Genomic DNA, 14339 nt, shown 5'->3' on the forward strand with positions numbered 1-14339 from the left:
AATGGCATGCGACATATTATCAATTCCAATTTCAACTGTGGCTTAAGAATTTACTTTTAGTACGGGGAGTAGGGTCATAAATAAGTATAGAAGCTCACTTACACCTGAATCGGTTGAAGCGCTCATTTGTACTTAGGATTGGCTGCGTCCAATGTGGGGGAAAGAGAACTCTGTTGATGAAGAGTTTGATGAAGAGGAGAGTGACAAGATAGATGGGACAGTACTTGCAGCTACAATATGATTTTGATGCCTTCTATTTCTGTTATATCATATTATTTGTAATTTTATTTTGACAGTTACATTGTAATATTATGGTTATGGCTTATGGGTGGATGAATATTCACTTTTTCATTAGTACTATTCAATTAGATAATATTGTTTAAATCTCTTATTATATTGTTGGGTAATTGCGTTCATTCATGACTTTAACCTTCTTTTTTTTGCCCTAAGCTAACCAGATATACATTAGATATGTCATCGGAAGATGATGCATCGACAGATATTTGAGATTATTGAGTCTAAGTCTACTCCTAAGATGGAAAGATCAAGTTGAAATGTAAGTTGTGTGGAAAATAGTTTGTCAACAAAACAAATCGACTTAAATTACATTTGGCTTGTCGGAGAGGAGACACCGCACCATGTAGCAAATCTCCACAGGAAGTCCGAGATTTATTTAGAGTCATTCTCGACTCAAATACGAAGACTTCCTACACCCTTCACCCTACAACTACAACCAATACAACTAACCAAAGAATATATAGAAGTAGGCATATTATAAATGAAGAAGGGTTAAGCAGAGGAACTGCTTCTGGCTATGGTTCCAGGCCTTCCACAATTAGTAGAAAAGAAGAACAAGAGAGAATTTTAAGGGAACAAGAAAAACGAGATTATAAAGAGGCCGTTAAAGAAAGCTTGTAAATGACATCCAGATCAAGAAGTACCAGACAACAACATCCACCTCCAAGACAACATGATGTTAAAGCAGGCACAAGTAAACCATCAAAGTTTCTTAAAAGTCTTGCAGTATTTTATAAGCGGTTGAGAATCCCATACAAATCGGATCATAAAAAGCGTCTGAAAAAACTTCATGCATCCGTGAATGAGGACGGTGGGAAGGGATCTCCACCATCCGATTCAGCAGAGGTGAATGACCATTTTTTGGACACATCCAGCTCGGAGTCAGCTAAGAGTTCTCTTGCAATTGAATCAGTAAAAAGAGAACCGAAGGATGAATCTGGTGACGAAGGTGGATAACTTTAAACAAAGAAATTATATTATATTATATAATATATAAATTTTATTATATTATATTATATAATAAAATTTTATTATATTATATAAATTTTATTGATAACTTCAAACAAAGAAGTTGTTTCAAGTTATCCATTTATATTATATTATATAAATTTTAACAAAACAATCAAGCTACATTAAAAGAGAACTAATTATTATAAACTTCAAATACAAAAATTTTATTGATAAATGAATAACTTGAAACAACTTCCAAGTTATAACTTACAACTTAATTTACAAAAAGTAAGCGCAACTTATAAAATATAAAAAATAAACATACTTGAAATAATTGTAGAGAGATTAGAGTAAGAGAGAGAGAGAGAGAGTAAGAGATTTAGAAATTTGGAGTAAAGAATAGTGAAATTGGAGGGGATATGAGTGCCTATGTATAGGCAAAAGTTCTCCAAATTGAAAAATAAAAAATAAAAAAATTGCTTCCACTTTGGCTATTGGGAAATAAGTGATCGCATATGCAGTATGTGATCGCATATTGGTCACATATAAAAGTATGCCATGGCATACTTACCAAGATCGCATATGCCATCATGGCATATGCGATTCAATCCACATTATGCACATATGCGATCGCATTTGACAACTATGCCTACTGTAGCTTAAAAAGCATCTTGTCACTGCCAGCTATGTTAGTGATACCATGTCAAAGTTGGATGAAGAAGCTAAGAGTGTTGGTGTTGCGATCCTTTGTGAAAGGGGCCTGGATCTTGGAATATGTAATTAATTCTCCAACTTTTGCTGATTTTATTCTATTATCAGAAATCAGGTTTTATGGCTTAATATCAGTTGTGCATACCACCCAACTTTCTTTGTGATTACAGAGGTAGATAAGGGGGTTAAATATTTAGAAGACACAATTTCAATTTAAACTTGAAGCATGTGCAGTAAATCTAATTGAAGAAAATGGAACTACACTGGGAGTAGAGATAAAAGCACGTGAATGATAAATAGGAAGTGTAGTGTCACACCTGTTATGTTTGAACTCTCATATATGTAGAAAAAATATGTGACACCTGAATGATTGATTTTGCAGTGGAGTTCTACCATAGTGGAAGTTACCTTGCAATTTCAGGTTCTGTTATGATATCCGGTTAATCCTTCTTCTTCTTCTTCTTCTTCTTCTTCTTCTTCAATAAATACTTGTAGTTTGCTTTGGAATTACACAAGTGCTTCTATTTTTTATAATGTTATGAAAGTTCAAGCAGTTTTGGCTTCTTTTTATGGATGAACATGTTCAAATTGTCCAATTCTTATTGTTGTTAGAAGGCCCTTGGAATATTAGGAATCATATGGCTTCTGTGTGCTTGTGTGCGTGTGTGTTTCTTAGCCTTAGGAAAATGCACACTTTGTTGAGGTTCCTATTTGTATATATGCACAGTTTTCTCTTAACAGTTTAGGTTGTCCCGTTGCTTCTTTCAGATATTACAGTGTGGTGATGCGAGAGGATTCTGTTGCGGAAATTGACAAAAATGACAGTTGTGGTGAAGTTTATATAATCAATAGAGGCTTCTGTTGTGGTTCGTAGATGTCGTAGAGCATCAAAGATGCCTGCCCTATTGTCTGCTGGTCTCATCTTCTGTTTTGTGGTTGTGATATGCCGAGTAGATGCTACAGCTATTTTTTAGTCTCAGCTGATGTATGGTTTCAGTTGTTTGGCTGCATGAGGCTATTTTCAGTCTTAGTCTCCAATGTTGTCAAATAACATATGCGATCGTGTGCGATTGCATATGCGTGTGCGCATATGCGATCGCACAATCGGATATGCGGTCGCATTTTTATTTTATTTTTCACATTTTTTCAAAAAAAAATCAGAAAAATCAGAAAAAAAATTAGAAAAATCAAAATAAATTATTATGTCATTGGGACATGAAATACATTTAATTTAAGTAAAAATAAAATAAAACCAATTTACATACATATGATAATGATACATTTACAAATTACAATATAGTTAACTTCTTAACAATTAACATTTTACATTTAACAAATATGAAATATGAAATGTCCATATTCAACATTCAACACTACATGATATATAATGTATCAAGTTATCAACAATCAACAACATCAACATCAACACACTTAGACTTGGTAAATATTATACAAAATTAAGAAGTTATGTATTTATTATTTATCTAATCAATAATCAATAATCATATACATTGATCTAGTAGCCATTGTGGCATATCACCACCAGGTCCACCACCACCACCACCATCATCATCATCATTCGAGTCATCTCCTTCTTCCATATACACTTCTTCTTCTTCCGTTTCTTCATTATCTATACATACTAATACTTCATCAACATCCAATGGTGGATGATCTTCAGCTTAATCATCATTATCACAGTATCCTTCTTCATTCTCCTCAATCTCATTAATGGGTTGACGGCTACTATTCGCCCCCCGGCTCCCCCTCGTCCTTCGCCTTCGAGTGGTACCTTCATCTGGTGTCGATCTGTATGCGGCATCTTCAACTTATGCCCATGTCAGTTCCTCTCTAGGAAATACCGGGTCCTCCGTCTCTACGAGCCACTCGTTATCTGCATCCAACACATCTAAGTAGATAGGGTTAAAGAAACTGAGCTTTTCTTTCCTACTTTGAAATCGTTCTCGCAATTTTTAATTGTATTGAACGAAAACCAAGTCGTTGAGCTTTTTTTGCTCAAGGCGATTCCTTTTCTTGGTATGAATCCGCAAGAAAGAAAACGCATTTGGTATTAGCTATTTAGGTAATTAATTTAGCTTAGGCCACTAAAAAATTAAAGTTTATAAAAAAACAATTACTAAACAGTATAAACTTACCGCCTCGAATGTGCTCCAATTGCGCTCGCAACCATTGACAGAACATGTGAGTCCAAGAATCTTCATAGCCAACTTCTTTAGAGCTGGATCCTTCCTGTTCGGGTCCACTACATAAGCAGCCCACCAGTCAACTGAGAAAAACAGTTTTAAGTATAAGTTAGAGTCTTAGTATCTTAGAGACACTTTGTAGAAAAACTTTTTATAAGAGTTCAGTGCACAATTGACAGTACATTAACATTCATTCATAGAAGTACTTACTGGGTAATTTCATTGTCCGATGTCTTATTACGATATCCCTTGAGAATATCCCTTCACTTTTTGTGTAGAAGTCCAGCAAAGTTGAGATCTTGTCCTGTTCTCCTCTATCTGGAATCATTCTTTCCAAGGCATCAATAAATCTAACCATATGCATAGTTAGTGTTTCTGCTGGATCAGCAGAAGCGAATAAACAGGCAGGGTTAAGGATGTAAGCAGCCGAATATAATGGGGATGACATTTGGCTGCCCCATCTTTTATCTATAATATCTAAAATTGGCTTGTAATTACGGTCTCTACAGTTAAAATGGTCCATGATCTTATTTTTCGCCCTTTCCATCTCTATAGTTAGTGCATCTTGTTCCAGATATTCCTCCTAACATAGGGCACTATCGCATTTCTTTCTTGATTATTTTTCCATATACTCCATGATCTCCTTTCGAATTTCTGGAGTAATTTTGTCGCATGCTTTTGCATTTGACCTCGGTAAATGTGCAAGGTGTTGCTTGAGCTTTGCAATGCCACCGGAACTCACATACCCATATAACTCACATACTATGTGAGTCTTTTCAGTAGCACTACGGTAGTGCCCTGGCCCATACTTCCAACCCGGGTCATTTGACTTAGGCTTCAAAGAGGAAGATTGGGAAGAAGACATTATGATGGTGGATGGTGGTGTGTGTATTATTGATTGCCACTTGCTAGTATCTTAGACCTAGTACTAAAAAGTAACTAGCTAGCTACTAACTAGAAACTAAAAAGTAAACTACAAATAAAAAGAAAACTAAAGTAAAGTAAGAGACTAAGAACTAAGAAGTGCAATCTAAGAGAGTAAGTAAGAGTAAAGAGCCTAAAGAGATGGGAGAGAGAGAGAGAGAGAGAGAGAGAGAGAGAGAGAGAGAGAGAGAGAGAGAGAGTTACACTTACACACACACACTAACACACTTACATTTGTAGAAAAGGGAGAAGAAGAGGGAGAGAGAGAGAGTTGAGTTACACACTTACACTTGTAGAAAGGGAGAAGAAGAGGGAAAAGAAAATGAGAAAAAGAGAGAGAGTTGAGTTACACTTGTAGAAAGAAAAGGAGAGAAAGAGAAAGAGATTTACACACAAACAAAATTAAAATTACAAATCTAAAAAAGGTTCCAACTTCCAACTTTCAACTTTCAAATTCTTGTCTAAGTTGTCATCTCTTCACCTTTGCCCCTTGACTTGAGTATTGATCTTGAATTCTTAAGTTTGTAACTTGTACTTGTAACTTGTAAGTTGTAAGATGTAAGTTGTAAGTTGTAACTTGTCACTTGTAAGTTGTAACTTCAAACTTATAAGTTGTAACAACTAACAACTAACAAAGTAACAAATCAATTAACAAACAGACTAAGAAAAAAAAATGATGGAAGTTGTTAGAATTAGAAACTTAGAAGTTAGAAATTAGAACTTAGAAAACTTAGAACTTGGATATTATGAAATATGAAACTCTAAATGAAAATGAGAAAGAAAGAAAGAGAGATAGAAAGAGAGAGTGATGTTATGCATGTTCCCTTGATTGAACTAGAAAGTAAAAACTAGAAAGAGAGTTCAATCAATTTAGTGGATGGAGATTGGAGAGGAGTCTTGACTCTTGAATCTTGATTCTTGAATATGGATGTATCATGTATCTTGGATTTTTGATTCTTGATTCTTGTACCCTTCCTTGATTCTTGAAAGTTGAAAGAAAAGAAAAGAAATATGGAAATGGAATATGGATGGAGAGGAGTGGATGTAGATTGTGAAAAGGCCTAGCTATATGTCCTAGAGGGGGGGGGGGGGTGAATAGGACAATGCCAAATAAAACTTATAACAGCGGAATTAAAAAGAATATGATAGCCAAAATAAATCACAATGCAAGAAAGTAAAATAACCTCAAAATTCAGATCTTGAGAGGTTGATACAAATGTTGTTCTAAGGACAACCTTACACCAAAAACCAGAGTTTATGGTAAGACAACCTTATTTCTAGAAAGATCTTTGTATCAAATCTCAAACCAAAGAGGAATACAGAAATAAATACAAACTGAATTGAAATAAATTGTAATCACAAATGTATTGTTCTAGGGACAGCCATACACCATAAAAATGGCAGGGTAACCTTGCTGGAACAACTTTTAAAGAAAATTGAATATCAAGCTGATAAAGGAATAGCAGAAAATAAATTCTAAACTATTACAAAAATCTCACAATGCTTGAATTAAATGATTACAACATTCACCACCATACATACATCCCACAAAAGAATAATTAAAGATCAGAAGTATAAATCATTCAACCACAACACAAGGGATTATAGTGGTTCGCCTGTGTGTTCACCAACTGTTAAATAATAGCCACACAGAATGCTACTCCACTCCTAATATCCTTACACATGGGATATTAGCGTTCACTAACAAAATAGGTTTTCCCAGGTTCACCCAAAACCTTTACAATTGTGTTTTTGTCTGTGGGCTTACACAATTAAAAAAACTCCACTTCTGAGTTTTTCTGGCTCTCCTCAGATAACCAATACAAAAAGATTTTTCTGGCAAATCTTGAAAGAAACCAAAACAGAAAGGAATTTACAATTAAATGTAAAATACCTGATTATCTCCTTCGTTGTAGCAGCCCGGTAGAACCAAATCAGAGTAGATGATTGAATGTCCAAGTTCAATGTCCAGTACTCAATTACAATGGTTCTAATTCTAATAGATTTTAAATTAAACCAAATAGGGCTTGCCTTAATTGATTTTGATTCTAAAGAAAGGGAATAACAATTCCTCTTATCAAATTAGATTGGAATAGCAGAAATAAAATCAATTAAATAAAGCTAAGGAAAAAGAATATTAAATAAGCACACTTAGCTTAGATGGAGCACAGAATTATCTCTCAGAAGTTCGACGAAGATTGGCTTGAATGGATTAATTAATTCAATGATTTCTTCTGAGATTCGTGCACTATTTATAGGTGAGCAGATTGCGTCTTCGACTGGTCTAGGGAGCTCTTCGACTAGTCGAAACAATAACAGATATTTGAAAAATCAGGCACGATAAGCTTTGACCGTTCTACGACTAGTCGAAGGTCTCCTTCGACTGGTCGTAGGTCACCTTCGACTGGTTGTAGGTCTCCTTCGACTGGTCGAAGAACCTGAAAAATATCACTGGATTTTGAGTCGAAGATTTTCGACTGATCGAAGATGCAGTCGACACTGTTCCTTCGACTAGTCGAACAGATTCCTGGACTAGTCGAAGCCTAACAGAAATTATCCGATTTTTGTAACAAACTCACGACTGGTCGAGGAATTTCTTAGACTGGTCGAAGCAACTCTAGGACTAGTCGAAGAAGGCCTAGGACCAGTCGAAGAACAGACCAAACTTATGTAAAATAACATTCGACTTATACATCTAAAATGACCTACTTCTAAGGTCAACCTATGGTCAATCAAACCTCAACCATGAAGTAAGGACATTGAAACATTAGGAACTAGTGACCTTGAAGTATGAGCCTTGAAGTCTTGATGTAGTTCAATCTTGAAATCTTGATGTAGCTCAATCTTGAAAGTGTCTTGAGTTCTTTACAAACTGCCTTGTACTCTTCTTGAAGTCTTGCAGCTTGAGTCTTGTCTTGTGAGCAGTTCTTGCATTCAAGATTGATCCTTGTACTTGTGAGCTTTGCTTGTTTATGAATGTTGATCCTTGAGAGAGCTTCACTTATACAAGTTATATATAATAGTGATTTTGGCACCACAAATTTGACAACAGACAGGGATATAAACTATAGCACTTACAGATTGTAGAGTGCTTAGAAGTTAGAATTAGAAATATGTAAGAGAGGATGTAGTAAGAGAAATAGAGAATAGAGAGAGAGTTTGAGCTCTCTTTTTTTACATGTAGGAATGCTTAGAATACATATCATAGAGAAAAAATCCGGATTAAAAAAAACAGTCAGAAATATGACCGTTGGCCACTATGCGATCGTATATGCAGCGTGCGATCACATACATCGCATATGCGATCGCATATGCTGGCACATGTGGCATTTGCGATCGCATATGTGCAGGGATCGCATATGCCACTACCGCATATGCGATCTCCCCAAAAATATGCGCATATGTGATTGCGCATGACAACACTGGCAGTCTCCAGCTAGTTCATATTCATTTGTAGTTTATTTTGAAAACTTTAAATAGTCTGTTAACTATTTTATTAGTATTGTGCTGGTTGTTTTATGTTGAATGTTAAATGGCTGAAACATGTACAGGTTTGATCATCGGTTGATTATGATATTGTTAGCTTCGGATGATAGAAACCCAGACCAAAGATTTATTTAGTCTCGATTGACATCAACCGATGTTAAAAACTGAATTTAGCCTCAGTTGTTGAGAACCGAGGTTAAAAACTAAATTTAGCCTCAGTTGATGCCAATAGAGGCTAAATCCATCTTTAGTCTCAGTTTTGCCTCGGTTACCTAAACCAAGACTACAATTCCCGTGGCTAAAGGCTTTAGCCTCTGTTGTTGAGAACCGAGGTTAAAAATAAATTTAGCTTCGGTTGGAGGCAATCAAGGCTAAAATTTGGATTTAGTCTCAGTTGGAAATAATGGAGGCTAAAATTTTGATTTAGCCTCATTTTGAGGCAACTGAAGCTAAAAAGGTTCTTTTAGCTTCACTTGAGGAACCAAGGTTATAAAAGTTGTTTTAGCCTCGGTTGGTAAAACCGAGGCTAAAGCCTTTAGCCACAGGAGTTCCAGCCTTAGTTTGGATAATTGAGGTAAAACTGAGGCTAATGGCTTTAGCCTCAGTTTTTTACCTTTTTAGCCACAATTTCCCTTTTTTGTTATAGTGTCTCCTGCTTCTCCTCCATTCTTTTCATCCCAGCTATACAAAAAACAAAAGATTGGCTAAGCTAGGTTTGTTGATGAAGACGAAGTGGGTGGCAATGACGGATCCCACTCCGAGGCTCATTTCTTTGAAATGTTGCTTTTGGGTGGTCAGGACCTGTCCAAGGGAGCTTGTAGGAGCGAGGAAAGGAAACTCCATTGATGTTCTCTTGATGGGTTCGAGCTTGGAGGATGGTGGCGTGTTTTCTCGGGTTTTCTTGCAAGGGATAGAAAAGAGTCGTTTTCTCTCCCTCCTTATAGCAAAACCTAACTCTCCTAGGTTGTTGGATGAGAAAAACACGATTAGGATTCAACATGCGGAGCTAGGTGTCCAACGACGATTGTTTTCTCCCGATAGTAGATTCCTGCTTCCATGAAGGAAAACCTAGCTCGAAGGGCTATGATTATACCAACTGGAGGGTCGAGATTTGTCTAAATGGAGGGCTGAGATTGGAGGATTCCTCCTCACATGGATTGCCAGTGTGGCAAGGAGAAAACAGTTTTCGTTTCCAGAAATACACCGCACGCAACTCTTCTTTCGCCTGAGATTGTGCACAAGCACATGAGCAACTAAATGCGTAAGTTACGGGGTTCCTTCGAAACTTCATGGCCTAAATGATGGACGGTTTAGATCATCCAAGACGATCTAAGTGGTGGGCCACAATTGATGCAAACACCGTTCGTCAGTTTGAAACCAATGCTGGCGAGGAAACGAGAGAAAGGGAGAGAAGTTCTCTCTATTTCTGGAAAGTCATGGTTTTTGGTTTGGAATTGGGTGCCCCATCAGATGGATGGTTTGGATTTCCAAGTAGGGTAGTGGAGGTGGGGCCCATCTCAATCAAACAGAAGCAGTTCGTTTTAAATGGTTGCAGGCGGGAAATGAAAAAGGGAAGAAGAATCCTTCCTTTTCGAAATTTATTAGGTCAAACCCGATTGACCGAGTCCATGAGCTCAGTGCACCGCCGGTATGCACGGGTTGTGCACATGCATGCCCAAAGTGGGATCCACATAGATGTATTTGACAAATGCACTCTATCTATTATCCTCGACAACTTTAATTAGAATTCCTTTCTAAGAATGAGGTAGATCAAAAGCTTAGGAGAACTATAATTCTTTATTTGGTGAGTCTAACTGGCAATTACCGAAACGGTAATGGTTGGACCACTTTCCGATATGATCAGAATGTTTCTAAACATCCCCTAACTACCCTAGATATACCTTAATTGTTGCTTTCGAGATACGTTGAGTAATTAAGTGTTAAATTGTCACACATGAAGTCAAGAACCTAATGAACGGCAGGCCATAGATCAGAAACAATGGGAAAAATGTTATTGTTGTAACCTCTCTAAATCCACTGTTTGATGAGCTTGGGGTTTGAATTAGATGTGTATAGATCATGATTTCAGGTGGTCCAACAAGTGAATGAATGGTTTCGATTTGTTATGGATTGACGTAGGTATGTTGATTTTGATTTGCTGGTTAGGAATGATTGAATAGTCTAAACCTACTTTTACATTTGTTATTTCGAGTTCGATATTTGTAATGAGTTCAATTGAGCAGCCAAATTGCCCTGCAATTACAACTTGAGTAAATGAATAGTTCATTCTTCATATTAATGGTCAATTTTACTTAAAGCACTAAAATCATGGCTATCCACTATTAGGTCATTTAGATTTGTCTAGATTTAAGGGCAGGGGTTCAATGACCTTAAAATTTCAATTTAAGTGGCACACATGATTTCATAATCTACTTAGGTGAAGATCAATGGTAATTCTCTTCAATCAATGATTGGATGACTTGATCTATGGATAGGGCTGTACATCGAGCCGAGTCGAGTCGAAGTGGGCCAAGCTTGGCTTGACTTGTCCAGGGTCTCCTAGAGCTTGTGTTCGGCCTCAAGCTTACCATTGGAGCCTGGCTTGTATGCCATACCTTTCGAGTTGAGCTCGAGGCGAGCTAGTGGATCGAGTTGAGGTGATCTTACATCGAGTCGAGTTGAGCCTACTCCCTACCCGACCCAACCCAGCACCCAACCCACCCCCGATTCAACCCAGCAACCTGACCTAATCGACATCGACTCAACCTAGCCACCCGACCCAACTAACCCAACCCACATGCAATATTAGATAAAGCTATAGAGATAACTTATTGTCGGTGCTGAGAGAGAGTGGCTGGGTGCAGGTGGTACGGCTAAGACGAGTCGAGCTCTGCGGAGTGGCCAAGTGGAGAGAGAGAGAGAGAGAGAGAGAGAGAGAGAGAGAGAGAGAGAGAGAGAGAGCTCGGGTGCATGCGGGTTGGGTAAGGAAGGGAAAGGGTAAGAAAGGGACGGACATATAGGGTAGGGCTTAAGTTTTAGCTTTATTATTATTATTATTATTTTAAAATATAATATATCTATTCGAGTCGAGTCAAGCCGAGCTCGAGCTCGAGCTCGAGCTTCAAGCTGAGTTGAGTTAATATCCACTATGATCGAACTCGGCTTGTTTTCAAAACAATCTGGGTCATATGAAGCTTGGCTTGCCTCAAGTCGTCGTTCGAGCCAAGTCAAGCCAAGCGAGCTTTTCGAGCTAGTTTGGCTCGTGTACAACTCTATCTATGGATGAAGATTACTCTCAATGGTTAGATCTAGGCTAAAATGTGTGAACATTCAAATGAACTAGATTTGTGTTTATACTAAAATATGTTTTCATGGTAGCACCCGAGTATTGAAATGTACGGGGTGTTACACTCTCTCAGCTCTCTCTTGGAGGCGGCATTGGGTGAAGGAAGGAGAAAGGAAGACTCGAAGAAGGTTGGGACAACTAGGGGGATTGGGCAACCATGGGGGGTGTCTCTCTCATCTCTCTTTACTTTTTTCCCTTTTTCTTTTTTTTCTTTTTCTTTTTTCGCGAGGGAGAAAATGGAGGGGAGAGAAGTAGGAATGTGGGAGTAGGGCTGACCATTACGGTTATGGGTTTTCAAGGAAAATGAAATGAATGTTAGGTGGAGTTCTCAAAGAAGAAATCAATGCTTTGCTTTGAAAATTCAAAAACGAAATGAATGCTTGCATGGGAAAAGGAAAGTGTAATAATGGCGCTTGGGAGAGGGGAAAAACTTAATAAATGAGGGACAATGCTTGAGAGATCATGTTGGGCATGGCCCACTCAGGTGGGCCTCCACAATAGGTGGGTCACATGCAAATTGTAGATTTATAGGGTTTTGATCAAATGGCCATAATTTTCTGCTCGGGTATTGGATTGACCATTTTCGCTATTTCAACCATAGCGACGACACGGTTGAAATGACAGAGGTTTTGAAGGCATCCAACTCAAATCACTTGGGTGTGTGTATGCTAGGTGCACAAGGGTGCAACGTATGGTCTGTCAATGATACAGATCAAGATACACGAGCAATCAGGTCGAATTAGAAAGGACCAGGGTTCCACATTCAATAATTAACCATTACTTGAGCTGGTTCCATTGAATTTGAACACACCTCGGTTGTTGCACTTACAAGTCCAAAGTCTTGGAATTAAACCTTAATAATCACTTTACCATCACTAATACACCCGCTAATACATCTCGAGACATCACTTTACCATCACTAATACACCCGCTAATACATCCCGAGACTTCATTTCTTCACGCCCCCTGGAGTGATGGTTGTAACATCGTATATATAGACGAACAAAGGAATGACCACTTATTAAGTATATAGGCTGCCGTTGTAGCTGCTGTCGGGATAGAGCGTCAAAGTGCAGGCCTATAGGAGGCTTTTAGAAAACAGGCGGTTATTCAATGACCGCCTGATAGTTTTTGTTATTTTTAGGCCCCAACTATTGTATAAATAATTCGAAGATCATGTTCATTATGATGTACGATTGAGATCTGCTCTGCTTGGCCCACTTTTGGGCTGATTAGACCTGATAGTTGTAATTAGCAGGTGTCGAGGGTATGCCCAGATTAAATTTAGGCGGCCCCTACTACTGTTGGAGCTGGGAGATGTGCCCCAATTAAGCATGTTTACTATCGACCCTTTCAGATTGTCAACCGTCAATCGTTTTTGGACCTAAGGACCCATTCTTGTTAAGGCATTTGGGCATCTGGGGCCTCGAGCCTTGTATAGTTTTGATATTGGTACGATTGAGGTTACATCAGTTTTGAAAAACCTTTTGAGTGGATGATCTGGTATGCTTGGAGCTCCCTTGATCGTCAGTCTCATGGAGGCGTTGTCAAGATGGCGAGTAGATGTCTCTCATATTGAGTAGGGTATATACAGGTAAAAAAAAATGAATGCAATTCAATTTTTAGGTAGACCACATCACACAAACAGTGGTTATTAAACATTAAAAACCTGCTGTGGGTGAAAAAAAAAAAAAAACAATAATTATTAACCATTGAAAACTATTGTGGGCTACAAAAGTTTTGGATCAAGCTGATATTTATTTTTTTTCCTTTCATTCAGGTCCTCCGGGCCTCACGAGCAGTTTCGATGGCAAATAAACATTAAGGTAGTGCATAGTAAGTTTTTAATGATGGGTGTTCAATAACCATTGTTTCATGTGTGGTGTGCCTGAAATTGTATTTGTTTTGTTTTTTTTTTTTTTTTTTTGGGACATTCCTAGAATGGGAAATGGATTGGCTGGTGTACCACACACCAGCTACACAGTTGATGTATTTATGTTAGCAAGTTCCGTGGGCTCCATCATGAGGTATTTGTTATATCTAAACCGCCGTTCATTTGGAAAGCTAGTCGTAAGGCTTTAGACAAAAAATAAGACAAATCTAATGATCAAGTGGACCATACTGCAAAAAGCAGTAGGGGATTGAACAGCTACCATCGAAACCCTTTTGGGGGTCACAGAAGTTTTGGATTAATATGAAATTTGTTTTTCCTTTTCATCCAGGTCTTTTTAACCTTATAAGCAGATTGGATGGAAAATAAATGTTATGGTGGCCCTACAAATGTTTTAACAGTGAAATCATTCTCCCCGCTGCTATTTGTGATGTTGTCCATTTGAGCTTTGGATGTGATTCATTTTTTGTCTCGTGATCTAAAATAATCTCGAAATATTGATGAACGGTGTGGATATAATAAATACATC

At 37.7% G+C, this 14339-nt stretch overlaps 1 protein-coding gene and 1 long non-coding RNA gene across 2 annotated transcripts; one reads left to right on the forward strand and one right to left on the reverse strand.

Annotated features, from left to right (window-relative positions):
- Window positions 1-1485: 1485 nt before the first annotated feature.
- LOC131225867 (uncharacterized) lies at window positions 1486-2915 on the forward strand. The gene is made up of 3 exons (XR_009161594.1): window positions 1486-2024; window positions 2342-2398; window positions 2728-2915. It is a non-coding gene; the product is annotated as an uncharacterized LOC131225867 (long non-coding RNA).
- A 912-nt stretch (window positions 2916-3827) lies between these two features.
- Window positions 3828-4694, reverse strand: LOC131225537 (uncharacterized). The gene is made up of 2 exons (XM_058221075.1): window positions 4374-4694; window positions 3828-4246 (listed from the first exon to the last, which is right to left on the reverse strand). Exons 1-2 carry the CDS (start codon window positions 4684-4686, stop codon window positions 4080-4082), a joined length of 480 nt encoding a protein of 159 aa, XP_058077058.1. The 5' UTR covers window positions 4687-4694; the 3' UTR covers window positions 3828-4079.
- Between the last annotated feature and the right edge of the window lie 9645 nt (window positions 4695-14339).

Source organism: Magnolia sinica, chromosome 14, assembly GCF_029962835.1.
Source record: "Magnolia sinica isolate HGM2019 chromosome 14, MsV1, whole genome shotgun sequence".
Taxonomy (NCBI): Eukaryota; Viridiplantae; Streptophyta; class Magnoliopsida; order Magnoliales; family Magnoliaceae; genus Magnolia; species Magnolia sinica.